Source organism: Artemia sp. Qi Xiang Cuo, chromosome 8 (assembly GCF_049724085.1).
Source record: "Artemia sp. Qi Xiang Cuo chromosome 8, ASM4972408v1, whole genome shotgun sequence".
Classification (NCBI taxonomy): Eukaryota; Metazoa; Arthropoda; class Branchiopoda; order Anostraca; family Artemiidae; genus Artemia; species Artemia sp. Qi Xiang Cuo.
In genome coordinates, this window is record NC_142801.1 from 11,560,966 (window position 1) to 11,584,710 (window position 23,745).

At 34.8% G+C, this 23,745-nt stretch overlaps 1 protein-coding gene across 1 annotated transcript in view; it reads right to left on the reverse strand.

Moving 5' to 3' along the window:
* Positions 1 to 1,377: 1,377 nt before the first annotated feature.
* Positions 1,378 to 23,745, reverse strand: part of LOC148949160 (uncharacterized) — a 133,083-nt gene continuing 110,715 nt past the window's right edge. Inside the window, exons 13-17 of the mRNA XM_089093214.1 lie at positions 16,950 to 17,113; positions 12,188 to 13,774; positions 7,461 to 7,675; positions 4,924 to 5,033; positions 1,378 to 1,759 (exon numbers count right to left, since the gene is read on the reverse strand). Of these exons, the coding sequence (XP_088949340.1) occupies positions 1,443 to 1,759; positions 4,924 to 5,033; positions 7,461 to 7,675; positions 12,188 to 13,774; positions 16,950 to 17,113 (2,393 nt within the window). The 3' untranslated portion in view covers positions 1,378 to 1,442. The remainder of the gene's footprint in view (positions 1,760 to 4,923; positions 5,034 to 7,460; positions 7,676 to 12,187; positions 13,775 to 16,949; positions 17,114 to 23,745) is intronic.

A 23,745-nucleotide genomic window follows, 5' to 3' on the forward strand; every position in this document is an offset into this window, starting at 1 on the left:
AACAATGACGAAATGACATAGACGTCATTTCAAAACCAAAAAGTTCACATCTCGAGGTTCATTTTTTAAGAATGAACTATCATGTTCATAGGAATCCTTTGATAATATATTTGTAATAATATAAGGGAAACCTTTTCAGATGTGTTTCTAGTAAATATCGTAAAGAATGAAAACGTTCTATATATATACAGGAAAGATATGCTTAAAAAGGTTTAAGCAAATTTAGAGAAGTTTTAATGGGCTATAGGGAATAAGAACCCATAACATGAGTAATAACATGAGAAATATGTCAGTAACATAAATAGTACAAGTCGTCTGATATTGGTCTTAACACTCCCAATGAATCACGACTCCTCCTTATGACCTACACGGAATAAGCTTACAATCTGATGAGGCTCGTATGCCTGACTTTTTTTTAGGGGGGGGGGTAATAATTTTTTTATTTGATAATTTGAATAGGACCTAATAAAATATTTGGAAAATTTAGGATCTCGGGGAGCCCAGGCCTCAAGTCCCCCCCCCTGCTACATTTGTCACTAAGTCTGATATAATTTACTGCCTTACATTATTCAGTGTTCCATGAACTAACTGACAAAAACCTTCACTACATACTGTCTATATGCATGGAACCATCAAAGTTCAAACCTATCAAAATTCAACCCAGTTTCTTTTGAAATTAAAGCCAGTAATTTCTAGAGATCAATATGATCGCGGAAATTCCTACAAGACCCAGGGCAAAAGCAGATATTCAAGCTATTAATCAATATCCTAAGAAAAACCTCTCACTGCATCGTATTATATGAGTTCAGAATGCTACTACTACTAACAAATCACTGCAGCAACAGCTTGCCTGAGGCTGAAAGAGCTCCAGCTCTTGTTTTATTTCTAAATACTACTGCGGCACCAACACGGCTGAGGCCAACACTTCTCCTGCTCGACCTCTTCCCCGTCACATATTACTGTAATTCTCTAAAGAAAGAAATATCCATGTCCCACATAAAAATAGACTCCCCCCTTCCTGTGTCTTAACAACGATCGTATTTTCAAATTTAAAAGTATTTGAAACAGATTTAAATATTTTTGAAAAATCAGGTCAGGATTGTTAACTTACATGTCGGGTGTTTTTGGATAATCAATATCCAGATGTGAATAGTGTGAACGCGAGCAACTGTCAAGTATTTGTGTTCAGGATCTCTAATTTCAATCAGCAGAAAAATATTAAGACTTAAGACTTTGGATAATGATTCCCATCAGGCAATAAGCGACTTAGAATCAAAACAAAGTATGATTCTTGTCATTGAGTTTTCTCTATCGGTTGTTTGATGGACTTGACAAAATTGGCCTATGAATTTACTAAAGATAGATCAGAAAACAATATTGCAGATTATCATATTTTATTACACTTATTCAGATTCAAATAAACAATGCAACAACAATAAAAGTCACTTTTGGCACGAAGTCACACATGTATCACAATCCTTTTTAGGAGCTTTTCGAGTCAGTTTCTTCTCAACTAGACGGTGGGTCGGTTCTTCTGCGACAGAAGAGACTGGAGAACAATCTAAAGGGTCATAAGAAGCAGTGAATAGCTTCTTTGATGACTTAGGAACCTGGCCCTGGGGCTTCTTTGTTGGGGTTGGTGAAACAGGGAATTCATTTGTTTGGGCAGTAGAATCGCCTTGATTTTCTTTCGTTTCTTCGCTAGCTTCCACTTTAGAAACGTCCTCTTCATTTTTCTTTCTTGGTCTTAAACGTCTTACTAAAAACGACAAAATCTGGATTAAATTAGGCTCAACCTTCCTCAATTATCACTTTTTTTATTCAATCTTTCTCGATCATCAATTTTCAACTTTTTACATTTAGTTCTTAAGCTTGTTCTTTAGTTCTTAATACAAACCTCTTGAGCTTGTAATCAGTCAATAGTTTAACAAGGTCCTTGGTATTTCTTAAAAAAAACGGAAACAATAACTTTCTAGACTCTCAATATAAGCCCTTTCCATCCTGTAAGTTTCAATCTTCTCAAATAAAAACGAAAGAAGGTTCAGATTCACTACGTCTCAAAACTCACCTAAAACACTGAGCATGTTAAGGCAGGTCCAAACGGATTTTAAAAGATTGTGTCTTTACCAGATATGTACACAGGTGCTTTTCTTTGGAGCGATGGCCAATGGTAAAAAGCAAATTTATCGATGATTCTAACTAGACTACAACTACTACTATTACTAACAACTCACCGCAGTTGCAAGATGCATGAGGCCAACACAGCAACGCAAACTCTTCTTCTATCCAAATCTATTCAAAGCCTCCCTCTTTACAACCTACCAGGAAGTTTCCATTTCCCTTAAGTCTTTCCTTACAACATCCTCCCAACCCAACCGGGGATTTTTCGTTAAGCCTTAGACGGTTAGCCAAAAAGGACAATCTTTGGCAATGTGTCATCCTTCATCCGCAGAAACTGCCCTAGCCATCTCAAATTTCCTCTCATTATATCCCTAGAAAGCAGGACTGAACTACACTTTTCAAACAGTCTATTGTTTGAGATACGGTCAGTCAGTCGGGTACCCAAAATAATCCGTAGAAAATTTCTCTTAAAAAAAAAAAAAAATCCAGCAAATAAATGAAAATGTTCATCTTTTAGAAGTGGCGAGAAATTCAAGATAATTTAGGAATTCAAGAATAAAACTCCGCTCCAATACCCTCCGTACATTCCTATTCTATATATAGAATAGGTATATAATACATAGATATAAAGAATAGTGCCTTTTTATATTGGAATATTTGCGATAGATTTTTCGCTTCTCAAGTCATGTAGAAAAATAACATTGGGAAAGTTTTCTTGTATCTTACTTGGCAATCAAAATACTTGAAGGGCCTTTTTTCAGAATAGGTTAACTTGTGTTTTCTCGCTTGCATAAGCGATTGAGAACACCATCTTTTCAAATCAAGATATTTTTTTTGCCTTATCTTACAGAATAAAACATTTTACCTGTATAAACAACTCGTAACTAATAAGAGAAAAAAAAACTTGACTGACGTTTTTCAGTTTATCCGCTTTTTCTGCTTTCCTATACATTCTAAACAGCATAATATAACACATTTTGAGTTACTGCACCCATCCTATCAAACTTGTGTTCTCAATAGAGAATACAAAGGCCATAGCAGACCACTACTCATTGAGTTCCTCTGTCAAACACAAATCAATATAGCTCAATTAAACTCCATGAAAAGAGAGAAAATACAACTCCAAAAGACATCCGATTTGAAAATCTTGTCAGTTTAAAATATTTGCGGGCTTGAATTTCTTATCTTAGTTATATTCTTTAACCTTGAGTCTACTCGTTAGCACTGTTGCCAAACGAGTGTTATTCTCGTGAAAATGACCAGTTTTGAAAACTTTATCTTAAAAACTTATCTTTTATCATATACTCTATCTTTTAATAGCTTTATAAGAACTATTTTTATCTTAGTTGTCTTCTTTAGTCTTGAGTTTTTTCGTTAGCAGTGGTGCCAACTGTGCATCATTCCCGTCAATATCTTTAGAAAGCTTAAATTTTTGTTTTTGACTATTAAGAAGTAAATATTTTTATTTCACGAACAAACATTTTCAAAATGAAATCTAAGGAAAATCTGCTTTATACCAGAGATAGTCACACAGGTCTCCTTTTTTTCCGGGGGAGCAACAAAACATTCGGGGGACCTAATGATAATAGTGTGTATACGAAAAGGTTTGGGCAGTTTGAATAAGAAGTGCCTAAAAACTCAAGAAAATGTGTGATTTTGGGATAGAGGAGGGGATGGCTCCGGGGTAGAGTAGGGGATGGCCCGAGGCAGAGGAGGGGATGGCTAGAACGATAATCTGACGATTATAAGTTTGACAAATAAATACAGGCACATGAAACTCTGAAAAGGGTGAAGTTTTGATTTGAAAATCAGATAACTAGAATGACATTAAAAAAAAGGTGCTTTAATTTTTAGAACATAAGACAAAATTTACTTGCTTTTATGCAAAGAAGATATAATTTGAACACACATTACATACAAAAACATAGGAGTAATCATAAGTTTTCTAGTTTCAGGCAGTTTTTACGTACCTGTTGAACGATTTTAAGCGTTTCAACGGCGTATTCGTGCGAATAATAAGCTGACCTATTCGCAGAAAAGGTTGAGTATTCTTGGCAAATTATTTTAAATTTCAAAAATATTGACATTGAATGACAACAATTTACTGGGTCAATCCATGAGGTAGCATATTAAATGAGCTAGTAACTCCACACGTCTTATAATAAAAAATTCCAAGAAACAGATCAAACAGTTAAAAACCTTAAAAACCGCTCAAAATGAGCATTAAAGAAATTCTAGTTCCTTACTTGGCGTAAAATTCAGATTTTTGAATTAACACGACCGTCTTTAGCCTGAAAACTCATTGTCTGTCCAGCCCATCTGGGTAGCTGGGATGGTAAGAAAAATATTTATTATAGAACAATTCAAAACGCTAGAAATATTTCCAAAATAACGCATTACCTTATAAAACAAATACCGATAAGTGTTTTAAAGTGTTATTAAAAGATAACAAATTAAAAATTATAATAAAAATCTGAAATTAAAGACAAATTCTTCTTTTTATTTTTTAAGTTATGTTTCAAATTCTTGCTTTCTTAACGCTCAGGATCTCGTGATACATACAGGCCAAATTTTAGACCGGCCAAATTTTTTGATTTTTTGAATGGTTTCACCGGCCAAATTATTCACCCGTTTTTTTCAAGATTTTATTCTATGGCTTTGTTATTGTAAGCAAATCCGCCTTTAGGTCGTATTATATGTCTGCATATATTAACACGATATATTTTATTTCTACATATATTAATATTTCTACATATATTATATTATACATATATTATATTTCTACATATCTACATAACTAACCAGTGGGAGGAATGAGGTCATCGTCTGCTTCAATCGCTTTCCGGGTTGGTGTCTTATTTCGTCTGGTGCGAGAGGGTTTGCTGCAACTTTTGGATGAGTTACGAGCAGGACTGTAAAAATGAAAGAATTTCAGATATTTTATCAAAATTCCGGACTTTATTGGAGGTTTAACTAATAAAGACAAGATAATAAAGTAAATCAGACATTGAAAACCTACAAGCCGTAATTACTTAATTGAAAAAAAATCTTCCAATTAAAAGTAAAAAGCAGTATCTATTGGGATTACGATATGTATACTAAAGATTTTAGATATAACGAACGTGGGACATTTCTTTTCTACTACTTTGATCAAAAGCTAGCTAAAAATAAGTGGCGAATTTTAACGTTAACCGCATACAACAAGATCAGGTTAAGGATTTTTTTTCCATTTCTTCAAATAAAAATGTTTTTTTTCTTCTAGACAAGATAAAATAAAATAAGATTTAGTCATAATTAAGTAATTATATAAGGAATACATGGCGCTAAAAACCAGAAGACACTACTTGCATTCAAGTTGTCAAAAAGGCATATCTGCAATATATTACGAGCAGCTATGTTGGGAGGTACTAGGTTGAAACACTCAGAGAATGCTAAGGGGGATGAGGTGGGATTGCTCGACATTTTAACTTTAACTGCATACAACTGGACCAAATCATAATAGCAAAATAATTGGTTTTGTAAGGATGTTTTGTAGACCAAAAAACAGCGAATTGGAACAAAAACAATTGTACGTGTTCAAATGGTCGTTTCAAAGGTTGTTTACGAGCTTTATCCCCCCCCCCCCAAACAAAAAAGTATGGCTAACTCATAAGAGTAGAAGGTGGAGCTAGTGTCAGATAAAAAAAAAAGCGCCATCTAGCATTTGATGATCATTGGCCTTTTATCAAGCTTTGTAATATCGTTTTTATGTCAGGAACTGAAATCAGACACTTTCTACTATACTAATTTTTCCAACTAAAAAAAAATGCTAGGTGTCACTAAACCCTAGATGGTGCTGACTTTTTCTGTCGACACTAGCGCCAGTTCAAATTCTTGTAAGTTACACCTACTCTTTCACCCCTCCCCTCTACTCTCCTGAGACATATAAACGACACATGAATATTTTACACATTTTTATACTTGAACACTTTTTACACTTAATTTTGAAGTTTCATTGGTTACGTTTTTTTTATTTCAATGTTCATTGATTTCAAATTTATATAATGCCAGATTATTTAAGATAAAACTAATATTGTAATATAATATAAAATTTACATATAGATGTAATATTAAGTTATTCTTCTCAGCTTTGGTAAGCCAAATTTCAAAATGACTGTCAATTTGGTAAAATCTCCAATTGTTCTGGCAAAATTCACAGAAACACACGCTGTTCCTTCACAGACCCATATGGAGATCATTGATAAAAATAAATGAGCCATAAAAGAAGAAAAAAAAAGCTTAAAACAGTAAAAAAAGGTATCAAAGAATAAGTTAAAAAGAAATTACAAGACGATAAAATAAAATCCACTTCAAAATAAATCGGTTCACTTTTCTTTACATGCAAACATTGTTCAAAAAAAAAAAATACACATAAAACCCACACTCAATTCAATTTCCGAAATTTTGTAAAATTTCCAAAAAATTCCTCAGAAAAGACAAAAGGAATTGGTTAGTCATGGAACAAAGAAGAAAAAGGTAATAATAAAATACAAAACCACTTTAGAATAAAGCATATTTTATAAACATTTTTATTCCCCCCGCCCTCCCCTACTAATAGGCTAATAGTAAAATCAGTCCCATTACCACCTTCTTATGATGGATATATTTTCTGCAACATTAAGAACTAAAGCAATTTTGGAGAGAAATGCTGATGAATCCCAAGCGCAGAGTTTCAAATTTTCAAAATATAACTAAAACTTCGCAATGTCGTCGTTTAAGAAACGCCTATGAATTGATTTGTACTTTACAGTATTGCAGTTTTAAGCTTGTTTTAAATGCTCCACGTGTTTGAAATATTTCAAAATATTTGTTTACACTGGGTGTTCCCACTTTTTTCAATTTAAAATTTTTTTCGTTGGTCCCAACTATTCGTCAGTCAACATGTATGCTCTTACCGGATATCAGAATCTTGTCAGTGAACAAGACAAACATACATTTTGCACTTGTAAATATATATATATATATATATATATATATATATATATATATATATATATATATATATATATATATATATATTAGTAGCTTAAATACTTATATATAGTAAAGTCAATTTTAATCAAGAATTAAAATGAAGTTGCCATATGGCTGATAGGAGAAAAATGCCAAGACAGATAGTCTGAGGTAGGGGCAAAGCTGAGATAAGCCTTTTTCAGGATTACATAAAAATGATGTAATTTTCACTTGTTGAAAGATAGTCTAGGAGCCCAATCTTACGAAATCCTAAATTTCTCCCAGTTTCGGAAAAAAATAATTACGATCGTGCCTAGAATACTTTAGTATAAAAAAAGAAAACGAACCTCGGTTTGGTAACTCTTATAGAGACATCACTCGGCAGCATGGATATGCTCATAAAATTTTCGGTTTCTTCCTCGGTTTCTGTCACCTCTTGAAAATAGAGAATTTCTTCAGGGGATAATGTGATCTTTTTCTCGATTTTATAAACGAGACCCTTCAGCCGTGCAACGTCTGATTCACTACTTTCTGCTTTCTGCTTCGAGTCCTCAAGCTGTTCCTAAAGAAAATAAATTCATAAAATCGAATAATTGTAGAAAATAACACAAAATGAAGTAAAACAAGACAAATGAAAACATTAAGTTAAGAATTGAAAACATTTTTTTATTAGTTGGCTCTCTCATTAGAATATTGTATTGTATTTAGACGGTCAGATTTTCTGTGTCAATTATGGAAGTGTACGCAAGTCAAAAAGTAATTATTCCCTTGTTGCCTGGAAAAACCTAAATTTTTAAGATACCAAATAAATATAGCCAAAATAATATACCAAATAAATCATGATATAGAAATTCGTCCATAAATAGTAATAGATATTTAATGACTGGCCAACACTTTCGTTCTTGTTTTTTAAATTCTAAAGTGATTGTGTTGCAGCTTTCCTACCCTTTAGGGCATTTCCGACCCTAAGTTTTTTAGTTTGTTTCCTACCCTTTAGGGCATTTGCAGACAAGTGTTTTTTTAACTTTAAAATTTCTTTTTGTTTTTGATTCCCTTTATTTTTTCTTAAGAGGCAAAATCAATATTTTCGTATTTTATACAAATGCAGGTCGTACAATTCATACTTTAACATATCTCGTTTGTAAAACTTCATACCAAGACCACACCTACCTCTTCGTCAAACTAACAATAGCACGACGGCTTGTAACTGCCATACCTATAATGTACACATTTTTACGAAATGTACGTGCTTAAAGCTCTTTCTTAGTTGGCGTAGTGGCTTATATTAAGCGGCTTAAATTTAGCTGTCTCCAAATTTAGGAAACTCCTTAAATTAAATTTAGAAGTCTCCAAACCTTCAGTTGTCGACATATAGAAACCCCCACAATATTATAAATATTTGCATTTCTCCGCCCCTCCCCCTGTGTAAAAAAAGGAGTGGTCATTTCCTCGGTTGATCGTACGATACGGACATGTTCGGAAGCACACATAGCAACAAGCCTATGGCTTCCTCATATGTTGAATAAAATAATAATAATAAAGGACATTGTATTTTGCAATGGATATGCCATAAATTTATTGGAATCAATTTTAGAGATAAGGTTAAAAAAAACAGCAAAGGATACTGAAACAACACAATCTCTAATTGCAAGCTTCTTTTTTTTACAATCTTGTCCTATTTTCAAAACTGGGCGACCAGCTGAAAAGATTTTAAAAAGGCCCAAATTAATTATTTTAAAATTAAATCAAAAATTAATTAGGAAAAGCAGGGAGAAACAAAAAAGAACACATGCTAATTAATTAATTAATTGGCTCAATAAGACAGACAAACCTTAAGTTAAAAAAAAGGTGCAACATACCTAATTTGCAACAAAAAACAGCTAGTGATGGAAAGGGGAAGGGGGGGGGGGGTATCAAGGGTATGAACGTAGCATTCAGTAGCTCAGAAAAACTACAGGCCTTTTAAAACTGTGGGAAAGGTAAAACCAGCCTCATACTGGGGAGCGGTATTTATAAAATCCCCTGTTCTTGCGGTCGTCTCTATATTGATAGAACCCACCCACAGCTGGGAGAGAGGTTGTTGAATACAAATCTTGAATCGACAAAGCCATGAAGCTACAACGAAGGCCGAGAATTTTTATTCCACCTTGGCCAAACATGTGTACGACAACCCACACCATTTCATTTTGTTTGAAAATACCTCCGTGATTCCCTCTGTTAAAGGTCTATTGCAAGTTTTCAAAGAGGCAGTCGAAACTAAGAAATATATACATAAAAACTTAGCCCTTAATAGAGGTACCGGAGAAGCTCGTTTTAGTCCTATATATAATGAACTAATTAAAAAAGATTTTTCAATTTTACATCATAATCTTTCGCAACCAAATAAAATCTCAGACGATACGAGGCCTGGTAAACAATTAAATTTTAAAAAGGCATTATATAGAATGAACTTAGATTTAGTTTCTTGAATTGCCATTCAATACCAGATTTTTTATTTAGTTACACTTTCAACATTACATGGGAGAGGCTTGTTTTCATTTTAGTGGTTTGTTTCTTTACGGTTTGTTTCTATTTATTTTAGTGGTTTTGTTTTATGGTCTTCTATTTTTTATTTATGCACTGAGGACGGCTGAATGGAGGTCTGGGCCGAAATATTTGCACTGCAATTTCGCCTTTTCACTGGCGGAAAATGTCCTCGTCTTTTATTATGTTTAAGTTTTTGCTCTTATTGGCTTATTTTAATCGACGAATAACAGTTATAAGACTCCAGTAATGTGACTCCAAGATTTGTGACAAAAGACTCCAGATTTGTGACATTTTCACAAACCTCCAGAAGGAAACTTGCAATCAAAGCAAAAAGTAAATATTATATTCATTGTTCTGACAACTACTTTTAAGTGTCTCTTCGAAAGAATGTTTTTTTTTTATTTCTATTAAATAACGACTTGTCATTTTCACCTTTATATTTGGGTTTACAATATTAATCATAGTTTTGCCTTTAGTTAGACTCTGTAGAAAGTGTCGGTGTATGATTTCTTTTGATTAAATATTTTTTATTATTTTCAAGAATATTTTTTTAATTTTAAAATTGGTTTCTGTTTTTCATTCTCTTTATTCTTTTGTAAATCTGTTAAGAGAGATAATTAATATTTTCGTGTTTCATACAAACGCAGGTCGAACAATTTATATCTTAATAAATCTCGTTTGTAAAACTTCATACCAAAATACAATACAAATAAATAAAAAGAAAATATATGTACTCAAAAAATCTAAGCGATGAAATAAATTTTAAAACTAAAATCTTAAAATAAATTTTGAGAGCCTCAGCTACCTCACCTCACCTTGCCTTCAATCACAACTGACAAAAAAGAGTTATTCATTCCTACTACTTGGTTAGATTAAAAATTGGAACAATTCCTTATTTCAATATTTGCCTTTTGCGCTGCTAATCATGTATTCCTTTAGGAAACGGGTTCATATTCATTGGCTCCTAATTTTGATTTATTCTGTATTAAGTCATTTGTTTATAATTAATCTGTGTTCACAGGTTGACTTTGCACTCACCAAAATCTCGAAACGTGTCAAAAACGTGGCTGTTCAACACGACAGATTGGATGACAGTTTAGAAAAGATTGTCCTTTTCGGCCAACCATCTAGGGCTAAACGAAAACCAAGTCGTCTTCAAACGGGGTGGGAAGATATGCTAAGAAAAAAATTAAGCGAAACGGGAACTTCATGGGAGGGTGTAAAGAGGGAAGCTTTGAATAGATTGGGATGGAGGAGCAGTGTGCGTGGCTGTGTTGTCCTTAGGCGGCTTGAAGATGCGGTGAGTTGTTAGCAATAGTAGTAAGCTGAATCAAAAGATGTTGAACAATAAAAACATGTTACCGTATGCCGTCTACGTATGTTTTATTACGTACGATAATTTCAACTCGTCTCAGGTTTCTACAATGCAATTTCTACCCCGCCATTATGCCTTTATATGTTTATTATTAGTTTTATTAGTTCAACCAGAGTTTTAACTTAGAAAAAAGAGACATTTTTTTCAAAGTAACAATAGAACTTGAAATAACGTGAAAAAAAAAACAACCGGAAACTACACACAAGGCCATATCCAGGGGGGCCATATACCGGTTTTGACACAACCCCCCCCCCCCCCTCAAACAAAAATTTATGTCCAAATCCTAAAAAAGTATAAAAAAATTGATATAAAAAAGTTCTTATACCATTTTTTTTTGTAAAATACCCCCCCCCCCCGAAAAAAAATTCCCCGCCCCTCCTGAACAAAATCCCAGATACGCCCTTGGATAAGCATGGCCAAATGAGGAAGTTAGTGTTGCATTTACACATAACACTTAGGTAATGAGCATTTTTTCAGAAAGAAATACATTGAATGGGACACAGGTCCACTTCAGTTCCCGAATCTTGCAAACTGAGTATCCTTCAATAATACAGTCCAAGCTCTTCTGTATAATTAATTAATTAAATCAACACAAACTAACCAATTAAATATTAATTGATCAAATTGATTATTTTAAAATTAATTAGGAAAAGCAGAGAGAAACAAAAAAGAACACATACTAATTAATTAACTGGCTCAATAAGACAGATTAACCTTCTAGTTAAAAAAAAAAGGTACAACATACCTGCTTTGCAACAAAAAACAACTGGTGTTGGAATTGAGGAGGGAGGTGTCAAGGACTGACTATGCTGTGTCACAATCATAAATCAATACGCAAAACTTCAGCTCAATGTTACAGCGTTTAAAAAGCTGAATTTATTAATAAGAAAATACAATGTTTTTGTTATTCAGTTTAGGTTCCTCTAACTTGACTACACACTTAGGGCACATAGTTTTGTAGCTAGACAAAAATCAGTCAAGTGGTACAATTGAAAAATTTTGTTTAACCCTCTGATATTTTTCCTACTTAAAATTGAAAAATAGCAGCCAAAACTGCACGCTCCTTCAATTTTCTCTTCCCTACCTCTCTCACAAGAAATTTTCTGATCCACCCTTCTACTCCGGGGACCTGACCGGTGGGTAGCGTACCCATAGAAGGAAATGTCCACTTACTTTATTAGTTTCAATGATTATATTCAGTCTTCTTATATCTTCTTTTAGTACTATGTCCTTTTCAGCACATCTAATGATTTCAGATTTAAGAGAATGGATTTCATTTCTCGTCTTTGCTAAAATTTCCTTTTTTTCTGCTAAAATTTCATCTTTTTCGCTTTCCAATTTTGATACTTTCTCTCGAAGTGACATTAATTCATCAATTTGCTTCATAATTTCACGTTCTTTTTCTGTCACATTGACAAGTTTCTTTTCTAAAGTGTCAATCAAGCGGCTTTTGTCTTCAACGTCTTGCTTGAGACATTCTGAAGCTATTTCCATGTCGTTGATTTTTATTTGGAGATCTCCAATATAAGACTTCAGACATGAAGTCTCTTCTTCATTTTTTGTAACAGTCTCTTCCTTTTCTTTTAAAATTCGACTACATTCCATTTTCAGCTTAGCAGCTTCCTCTTTTAAAAACGACACCTCACGCAAAGCTTCTTTGAGACGAGATTCATCCTTCAAAATTTGCTTTTCCTTCTCCTTCAGAATATTGTCATTCTCTGTCTTCAGCTGAATAATTTCTTCTTTCTGTACTGAAAATTCACTTAAAGCTTGCCTCAGCTGCGACACATCTTCCAAAAGTAGTGCATTTTCCGTTTTGAATTGAGTAGCATCCTCCTTTAGCGACGTAATTTCAGTGAGAGTGATTGTCAGTTCATGCTCAATATTTGAAAGTCTTTCATTTTCCCTTGATAAGATATCCTTTTCAGTTTGCAATCCAGCAATTTTTTCTTTCAACAGTGACATGTCAGATAAAGCAGCTACAAGCTGAGCTTCAACTATACGAGACTCATCATCCAAAATCTGCTTTTTCTTCTCCTTCAGAAAATTGTCATTCTCTGTCTTCAGCTGAGCAATTTCCTCTTTCAATACTGATACTTCACTTAAAGCTTGCCTCAACTGAGACACATCTTCCAAAAGTAGTGCATTTTCCGTTTTGAATCGAGTAGCATCCTCCTTTAGCGATGTCATTTCACTGAGAGTGATGTTCAGCTGATGCTCAATATTAGCGAGTCGTTCATTCTCCCTTAATAAAATATCCTTTTCAGTTTGCAATCTAGTAGTTTCTTCTTTCAACAGTGAAACGTCAGATAAGGCAGCTGCAAGTTGAGCGTCAACTTTATCATAGTCAGTTTTTAAAGAGACAATACCGTCAGCAAGTTGTTTCTTTTCACCTAAAATTCGGTCAAGATTCACATCTGTCTTCTCCATTTCTTGTAACCTACTGAGAAGAGAATCCCGTTCTTCACTCATTGCCAAAAGCTGATTCTTGAGATCTGCACACTCGATGTTGATTTTTCCCATCTGATGGATAAGATTTTCCGACTCATTGAGATTGGTTGAAGAAGTTGAAGGTTTCTTCGGAGTCTTTGTTTTGGCAGCTTCTGGGGCTTCTTGAAAGTGTTGAAGCTCCTCGTTTAATTGAATTATTTCAAGGGATTGGAGTTCAAATTTCTTTTCCAGATCTTCTCTGGCTTCTCTCAGTTCTTTTATTAGCTTTTCTTTGGCCTGCAGGTCTTGCTTCATTGTAGAAATTTGTTCCTGAAAAAATAGGAGAAAATTAAAGACATCGAAAAGAGGAGATTTATTGGAAGAAACGGAGCTTCAGAAAAAGAAGAAGAGGAAAATGGAGGCCTGCACAGGGCTCTGATTGCCTAACGGGTGATGCGCCTCAAAATAATAATCTAGAAATCGGATAACAGAAAAGAATAAAATCTAGAACCGTCTCCCTAAAAAAGAGGGGTTTAGATGAATCAATCTATCAGTTTATTTAAAGAGAACATAGACAAATTACTAAGCTTTAGACCCTCAAAAAGACTCTTAGGCCAGTTAGAGTGTGAGACTAATCATTACATTAAATAATATCACTCAAATCAAACAGAAGGACAAGAATAAAAAAAACAACAACAAAACAACACCATACACGATTATGCAAAAAAAAAACAAAAAAACTATCATTCGTTAAGATAAATTAGCAAAAACAATTAACAAATGAGATGGAAAAAAGAATATAAAGGACTGAAAAAGAAAAATACATACTAAAAAAAGTAGGTATGAGACATGCTCCAAAATCATGCCTGTCCACATGCCACTGCGCAAGGGACACCGAGTCTTATGAAAGGATGGCTCGGGAGGCAGCTGTACCAGATCTCTTCGCGGGGAGTATTTGGGGTGGACTGGAACATTTTCTGAGCAATTACCAAAGTTTGGTGAATCAAAGAAAAAACATACTTTGAGGGGATGTACCACTGCTCTCATGTATTTTGGAGACTTATTTGAAAAGCTTAATTATCACAGTAGGAACGTTTATGTAGAAAGGTTTAGAGACAAGAAACGCAATGGGTGCGCCTAGGGTTACTGATTCCTTTCTCATTGGCAGCGCGATAGCGCTGCCAATGAGAAAAGAGCGATGAGGGTATAATGAATTTTTTTGTTTTAGACTAAAGGAACAGAATAGATAGAAACAAAGTAGGAGCTAAAACGAATGAATAGAGAAACGTACTTATATAAAAACAAATGATAAAAAGGAGCAGTCTCCCTAAGGTTCTCTTAAATGACATGTTTCTTTGATATTTTGTCACAACCCTAACGATATATAGGAGTATAATACATGCACACTAACTAGGAACTATAACGAATGAACAGAAAAATGTATTTATGTAAAAAAAAAAAAAAACAAAGAAAAAGAAATTGGAACGGTTTTTGCAAGTTTTTTTTTTTCGATTTTTTTTTTTGTCGAAATAGAAGTGATAAAGGAATAGAAAGGACAGACGAAAACTAGAAACTAGAAGGAACAAATAGAGAAAAGTTTTCATAAAAAAAAACAAATTGACAGATGAAGAAAAAACACGGGAACAATCCCCGCAGGATTCGCAAGAATGAGAGCTTCCACCAAAAATCTCGTCCAGCTCTATTCACAAAGGCACAAAACAGAGACAAAAACTGGTGTCTAAAATGATTTAAAAAATAAAATTATTTATTAAAAAAACTGACAGAAAAAAAAAATTAGTAACAGTCAAAATAATATTATATACTTTAATTTTTTTTTTTGTCAAAAAATAAGTAAGGAAAGAAAGAAAATAGACTAAAACCTAGGACCGGAGTGACAAAAAAAAAACCATAACATCCCATCTTTTAGAATTGAATTTTATAGATAAAAGTTACAGAAAAATTATAAAAGTCCACAAACTGTCTTCAAGAATGAGAAATTACTTCGTATATTATTTGTCACAATAAGCAAGAAGTAAAATATATAGAAAAAACTTTTAATTAAAACTGAAGATTATAAAACTTTGTTTATTAAATAAACTTACAGAATAAAAAATATAAAACAGCCACAACAATCTTCTTTTATTCAGTTTGTTGGTTACCGAGATAAGTATTGAAATAAGAAACAGAGACGAATAAAAAGGAAAGGAAAGACAAAAACTAAAAACTAAAAGAAACGAATTGAGAAGGGTATTATAAAAATAAAATTGACAAAAAACAAAATGAGAACAGTCCCCGCAAGGTCAGAAAGAATGAGAGCTTACTTCGAATATTATTTGTCGCACTAATACAGGAGTACAATAAAGAGAAAAAAACTGGTTATGAAAACAAACGAATAGAAATATTTATTTATTAAATACACTGAAACATAAAAAATAATTGAGAAAAGTCGACACAAGATTCAATTATTCAATTTTTTTAATCAAAAACAAATTATGCAAATAACTAATATAGAAGAATAGAAAGGAAAGGAAAGACAAAAACTAAAAACTCAAAGAAACGACTTGACAAGGGTTTATATAAAAATAACCCCGACAGAAAAAATGGGAGCAGCCCCCTCAAGGTTCGCAAGAATTAGAAATTCCTTTTAATATTTTGTCTGATCTTTTCTCTCAATAGGAATAAAATACATAAACACCCACAGAGAACTACCCCTAATGACTATAATCATTTATTTATGAAATAAACTGATAGAGAAAAAAATAGGGAACAGTCACCACAAGCTTATCTTCTTCAATTTGTTTCATCCCAAACAAAGTATGCAAAGAAAGAATATAGAAGAATAGAAAGGAAAGGAAAGACAAAAACTAAAACAAACGAATTGAGAAGGGTTTTTATAAAAATAAAATCGACAGAAAAAAATGGGAGCAGCCCCCGCAAGGTTCGCAAGAATGAGAGCTTCCTTCGAATATTTTGTCGCAACTCTACTCTCAAAAGTAACAAAATACATAGACAATAACAGTGAACTAAAAAGAATTAATAGATAAATTTATTTATGAAAGAAACGGATAGATAAAAAAATTGGTAAAAGTCAACACAAGATTCTCTTCTTTAAACTTGTTTTTGTTACAAAAAAAAAGTATAGAAATAAAGAAAAGAAATAGAATAGAGAAGAACAGAAAAGTGAACAGTCCCCGAAAGGTCATCTAGAATGAAAGCTTCCATCAAATATATTGCCACAACCCTAGGAACATAGTAATAAGATATATGAAGATTAAAAACAAAACCCAATTAATAGATAAACATATTTATGAAAAAAAACTAAAAAATAAAAAAGGAAATGAAATAGTTTCTGCAAGACTCTCTAAAATGACAATTTTATTAGAGTTTTTCATCACAACATAATTGATAAAGTAATAACATAGAAAAACTAAAATTATGAACTAAAAGTAATGAATAAAGAAAGACAGAAAGACAGGAAACGATAAGAGACATTGATGAAACACACCGTGTCTACAGAATCTTGCTCATCAATTTTTTCCTTAGATTGCAGATACAACACCTTGAAATTTTCAAGTTCAGTAATCTCCTCTTTCAATTGTTTATTTTCGGCCTCCATGATCTGGCGAGTATTTTCTGACTTTTCAAACTCTTCGCTAAGCTTCCGTTGTTCTACAAAAAAAGATTGGCTTAAAAACTCAATTTTCCAAAACATGCAATTAAAAGGCTTGTCAAAAGAAATAGTATTCCATCCTTTATAAAACACAACCACAATATAATTAAAAAATAAAGTGCAATAAAGAAACTTTCTTCTAGTTCATATAAACTTTCTATGCTTCCATAACATAATTTGCACTTTACTGAAAAAAATACAAATTAATTTTCATTGTCAGATTAATATACATATGCTGATATTTAGCAATCAAAATGTTAATATTATTTGATTTAGTAAAGTTATAAAAATAAACACATTTGTATTTTTTTTAGTAAAGTGCAAAACATATTCTGGCCTTGGGAAGGCATAGGGGTTTTGAGCCCAACTTATGATAATTTCTGCTCGTTTTTAAGTTTGACTCGGTTATTTATTGTAATTTCTATTCGTTTTTGGTTTCATTTATTTATCGATGCTGATTTGTGGTAGTTTCACGCTTGGTAGATTATTTGATTTTATTTTTGCTCATTTTTTGTTACATGGAGTTCTTTACTTTTCTTTGAAAAACTTATTTTGTGAAAAAAGTTTTTTTAATTAATATCATGAAAAAAGAAAGTGCAATAAAGAAGATTTGTTCAAGTTCGAAAGCTTTAGTTTAGGGTAACACACCACTTTTTGGACACTTAAATTTTAGCTTTTAAATTTTACCGGATGGGACTTTTAATAGGCTATTCAATTTTACAAATAGATCTTTCAACAAAGACCTATAATTTGCCAAATAAGTTTACCAATGCATCGATCAAATTCTAGCTCTTAGATTAATGAGTGATAAGTCTGAATCATCAGATTTGGTGGAAGTCCTTATCGTTATAAATTATTAGACGTAATTCAGCCAATAGAAGAGAGTTAGCGAAGGTTTAAAGACAAAAAAGATTTTAACGCAATCTAATGTTTAGGAACATTTGTCATATTCGACTATGTAATAATAAGAAAACTTATTTATATATGTTTAAATGCTAAAATAATATAGATAAAAAAAATATAACAAATATTGAAAAAAATGCTAAGTGTATACAAACGCTATAATTAGATGATAGTTATTAAACAAAAATATGAAAAATTGCACAGACAATCGCGATGTAATTTGAGTGCAAAGAGGAGGACTTCCCCTTCCCAAATGAAGTAAACATTTAAAACAAGTAAAAACAAAGTAAAAGCATTCTAAATATATTTTATTTTCAGTAAAGTGCAAATTATGTTCTGGTATTGAGAAGGCGTGGGGGTCGTCGGCCCTACTCATGTTAATTTTTGCTCGTTTTGAATTTGACTCGGTTATTTATTGTACGTTTTAAATAAACAAAATACCTTTAAATGTTTCAACTTTTTTAAATGTAATAAATTAAAAGTTATCAGAACTTTAAGCAATATATATCAGTAGATTAAATCTAAACTGACACAACACAGTCATTTATTTTTTTTTAAGTAAAGTTCCAATTATGTTCTGGTCTTGAGAAGGTCCATACCTTCTCAAGAACTCAAGGGCTGTCAAAGACATACTTTCCAGACCTTCCAAAGACAATTAAAAAAATGTACTTATAACAACTTTGATCAGTTTTTTTTTTGGAACTGTGGGGCGTGGGGGGAGGGGAGGCCTGTTGCCCTCCAATCAGTTTTGACTAATAAAAAGGGCACTAGCCCTTTCAGTTTCCAATCGAATGAGCCTTTTTCGAAGTTTCTACGAGAACAAATGGCCATCTCAAAGTTTCTATCAGATGCATTACGGGAAAATACGAGGTGTCGGAGGGGGGGGTGGGGTATCCACCCTCTGATCACTCTGAATCTGAAAAAGGGCACTAGAACTTCTGATTACGGATGTAACGAGCCCCCTTCGAAGTTTATACGATCACCCTTTCTATATACACCTTATGCCCTGAGGGTTGTGGAGGGGGGGGGGGTGTCATCCTCGAAGACAGAAGTTCTGGTCCTTTCGATTACGTAGAACAAGATGCCTATCTCAAAATTTTGATTGGATGTGTTTGGTGAAATGGTCGGCGAGAGAGGGGGATTAGTTGCCCTCCAATCCCTTTTTACTAATAAAAAGAACACTGACTTTTTCAGTTTGCAATTGAGAGAGCTGTTTTCAAGTTTCTACAACGACAAATGACCATCTCAAAACTTCTCTCAGATGCATTTCAGGAAAATACGAGGTGTGGAGGGGGGGTATCCGCCCTCCGATCACTCTGACTCTTAAAAATGGCACTAGAACATCTGATTACGAAACCAATGAGTCCCCCTCTGAGGTTTAGACGAACACCCTTTATATAGCCCCCGTAAACCCCCCCCGGGTATAACTGAAACTCCCGGCCCGGAGGACTGTGGGGGGGGGGGGGGGGTTATCATAATCAAAAACAAAAGTTCTTGTCAGGTCCAAGCCGGTGTACAACCTGGCTATATAACAACTGTATGCGATTTTTTGGGGGAAATGGTGGGAGTGGGAGGGGGGTTAGCGACCCTCCGATCACTTTCTCCAATTAGAACGGGCAATGGCTCTTTAAATATTAAATCCCATGAACAGTTTGCAAAGTTTCTTCGACGACAAATAGCCATCTAAGAATTTCTATCAGATGCATTACGAAGAAATACACGGGGTCAGGGGGGGGGGGAGGGCTATCCACCCTCTGATAACTTTTAATCTTAAAAAGAGCACTATAGCTTCTTATTAAGAGTCCAAGGAGACCCTCCCCTAATTTTATATAATCGACATTTCAACATATACCTTAAATGCTCCCAGGTCACAACTACCCGCCCTTGCTCTGCGGGCTCTGGGGGGGGGGAGGGTAGTCAGCCTCAATAATTTCCAGACCTTTAAATTACGTTGAATAAAATGGAAAACTAAAAATTAAGATTGGATGGGTCTGGAGATATGGTGGGCATGGGGGGGGGGGTTAGTTGCCCTCCAATAACTTTTGACTAAGAGAAAGTCAAATTTCTTTTAAATTTTCAATCGAGTGAACTCTTTTCGAAGTTTCTAATACAACAAAGGGTCATCTCAAAATTTCTATCATATGCGTTGTGGGAAAATCTGAGGCGTGTGGGGGGGGTATCCACCCTCTGATCACTCTGAATCTTAAAGAGGACACTGGAGCTGTTTATTATCAATCCAATGACCCCCTCCGAAGTTTATATGATTACCCATTCCATATATACCTTAATATGCGCCAGGGCATAACTTACGACCCCTTTCCCTGAGGGCTGTAAGGGGGTTGTCAACCTCAAAGACGCAATTACCAGACCTTTTAACTACGTTGAACAAAACGGCAATCTCCAAATTTTGATTGGAGGTGTTTGAGGAAAGGAAGAGTGTGGGAGGGAGGTTAGTTGCCCTCCAATCACTTTATAATAATAAAAAAAAGAGCACTAGTCCTTTCAATTTCCAAGCGAACGAGCTCTTTTCGAATTTTCTACAACAGTAATTGGCCCGCTAAAAATTCCATCAGATGTATTCCAGGAAAATAGGAGGTGTAGGGGAAGGGGGGGGGGTGTATTCACCCGGGGATAAATCTGAATATTAAAAACATCACTAGGACTTCTAAGTGCCAATACAATGAGCCCCCATCAAACTTTATACGATCACCCTCTCTACATATACTGTGTATACCCCCAGAGCATCACTTATAACCCTTGACCTGAGGGCTGTGGAGGGTTGTCATCCTCAGACCTAAGTTCCGGACCTATCAGTTTCTTTCAACAAAATGGATTAAAATTTTGATTGGATGTGTTTGGGAAAATGGGGGAAATTAGAGGGGGATTAGTTGCCCTCCAATCACTTTTGACTATTAGAAAGGGCACTAGCCCTCTCAACTTCCAATCGAATGAGCCCTTTTCGAAGTTTCTACCACAAAAAATACCCAACTAAAAATTTTTATTATATTCATTTCGGGAAATTAAGTGGTGGGTGTGTGTGTGTGTCTCTGTCGGGGGGGGGGGGAGAAGGGGGGATCTAGCCTCCGATAACTCTGAATCTCGAAAAGGGACTAAAACTTTTTTGATTAATTTCTGTTCGTTTTACATTGACATAGTCTTCTTCAGGGAAAAAGATTGAGCATCTTCTAAAGACAAACAACAAAAGGCGATAGCCCTTTCAATTTCCAATCGAATGAGCCCTTTTTGAAATTTTTACGACAACGCTTTGTATAAAAACATTATATGCCCCCAGCGCATAAATTACAACCCCTTGCCCTGACGGCTGTAGGGGGGTTGTCAACCTCAAAGACATAATTTTCGGACCTTTCAACTACGTTGAACAAAATGGCAATCTCAAAATTTTAATTACATGTATTTGAGGATATTGCGAGTGTGAGAGGAGGCTAGTTGCCCTCCAATCACTTTCGACTATGAAAAAGAGCACTAGTCTTTTCAATTACCCATCGAACGAGCTCTTTATGACCCCAGGGCATAACTTACAACCTTAGCTCTGAGAGCTCTGGGGGGTTTGTCATCCTCAAATACATAATTTCCAGAGCTTTCAACTACGGTGAACAAAATGGCTATCTCAAAATTATAATTGCCTTTTTTAGTGAAATGGTGGGTGTGAGAAGGCGTCTAGCCGCCCTTCAATTACAGTCGACTAGTAAAAAGGGAAATAGCCCTTTCATCTTCAAATCAAATGCACCCCTTTGAAAGCTTCTACGACAACACTTTCTATAAAAAACAGTATCTAGCCCAGGGTCATGACTTAAAACCCTTGGACTGAGGGCTGTGGGGGGGGGGGGTTGTCATACTCAAATACCTACTTTACAAAACTTTAAACTACGTTGAATAAAATGGCTATTCAAAATTTCAATTGGATGTGTTTGGGGAAAGGGTGGACGCGAAAGGGAGGTTAGTTACCCTCCGATCACGTTCGACACTGACAAAAGGCACTAACTCTTTGAATTTCCAATCGAGTGCGCCTTTTTTCATTTTTCTAAGACACACATTTGAATAAAAACCTATAGGCCCCCAGGGCATAACATTCAACCCTTGTCCTGAAGACTGTGGGGGGGGGGGGGGGGCCGGGTCAGAAATAATGTCTTGAACTTTCAATTGCGTTGAAAAAAATGGCTATATAAAAATTTTTATTATATGTGTTTGGGGAAATTTTGGGGTTGGAAGGGGTATGAGCTGCCCACCTATCATTTTTGACTATTCAAAAGGGCACTAGCCCTTTGAATTTCCAATCGAATGAGCCCTCTTACAAGTTTTTACAACAAAGATTTCAACAAAAACCTTATATGCCCCCAAGGCACAACTTACAACCTTAGCCCTGAGGGCTCTGGGGGAAGTGTCATCGTCGAAGACCAACTTTCCAGGACTTTCAACTACGTTGAACAAAATGGCTATCTGAAAATGATGATTGAATATGTTTGGGGAAATGGTGGGCGGGAGAGGGGGGTTACTTATCCTCCAATCACATTCGACTACTAAAAAGGGCAATAGATCCCTAAATTTCAAATTGAAAGAGCCCCTGTTGAAGTTTTTACGACAAAACTATCTACACAAATATTTTCTCCCCCAGGGCATAACTTAAAACCTTAGCTAGTTGAGCTCGGGTGGGGTTGTCATCCTAAAAAACCTAATTTTCAGAACGTCCACCTACATTGAACAAAATGGCCATCTCTAAACTTTGATCGAATGTGTTTGGGAAAACGGTGGGCCAGAGAGGGGGGTTAGTTGCTCTCCATTCACTTTCGACTATTAAAAAGGGCACTAGACCATTTAATTTCCAATCAAATGCGCCTTTTTTGAAGTTTCTATGACAAACCTTTCTAAAGAAACCTTATATACCCCCAGGGCATAACCTAAAACCCTTGCCCTGAGGGCTCTCAGGGGGTTCTTATCCTCAATGACGTAATTTTAAGAATTTTCCACTACGATGAACAGAATGGATATCTCAAAATTTTGATTGGAAGTGTTTGGGGACACGGAGGGTGTCAGAGGGTGGTTAGCTGCCATTCAATCACATTCGACTATTGAAAAGAGCGAATGATCCCTTTTTGAAGTTTCTAGAACATCACTTTCAATAAAAACCTTATATGCCCCCAGGGCATTACTTACAAGCCTTGCCCTGAGGGCTCTAAGGGGGTTATCATCCTTAATGACATAATTTCCAGAATTTTCAACTACGTTCAACAGAATGGATATCACAAAATATTTGATTGGCCGTGTTTGAGGAAATGGGGGCCTTGAGAGGGGCTTAGTTTCCCTCCAATCATTTTTAACTATTAAAAAGGGCACTAGCAATTTCTATTTCCAATCGAATGAGTCCTTTTTGAAGCTTCTACGACAACGCTTTCGACAAGACCCTTATATGCCCCCAGGGAATAACTTACAACCCTTGTCCTGAGGGCTCTAGGGGGGGGGAGGGGGTGCCATCATCAAAGACCAAATTTCCAGACCTTTTAACTACGTTGAACAAAATGCCTATCCCAAAATTTTGATTGGATGTGTTTGGGGAAATGGTGGGCGTGAGAGGGGGGTTATGTTACCCTCCAATTACTTTCAACTATTAAAAAGTGCACTAACCATCTCAATTTTCAATTGAATGAGCCCCTTTTGAAGTTTCTACGACAACAAACTTTTCCAGAACTTTTAACTACGTTGAAAAAAATGC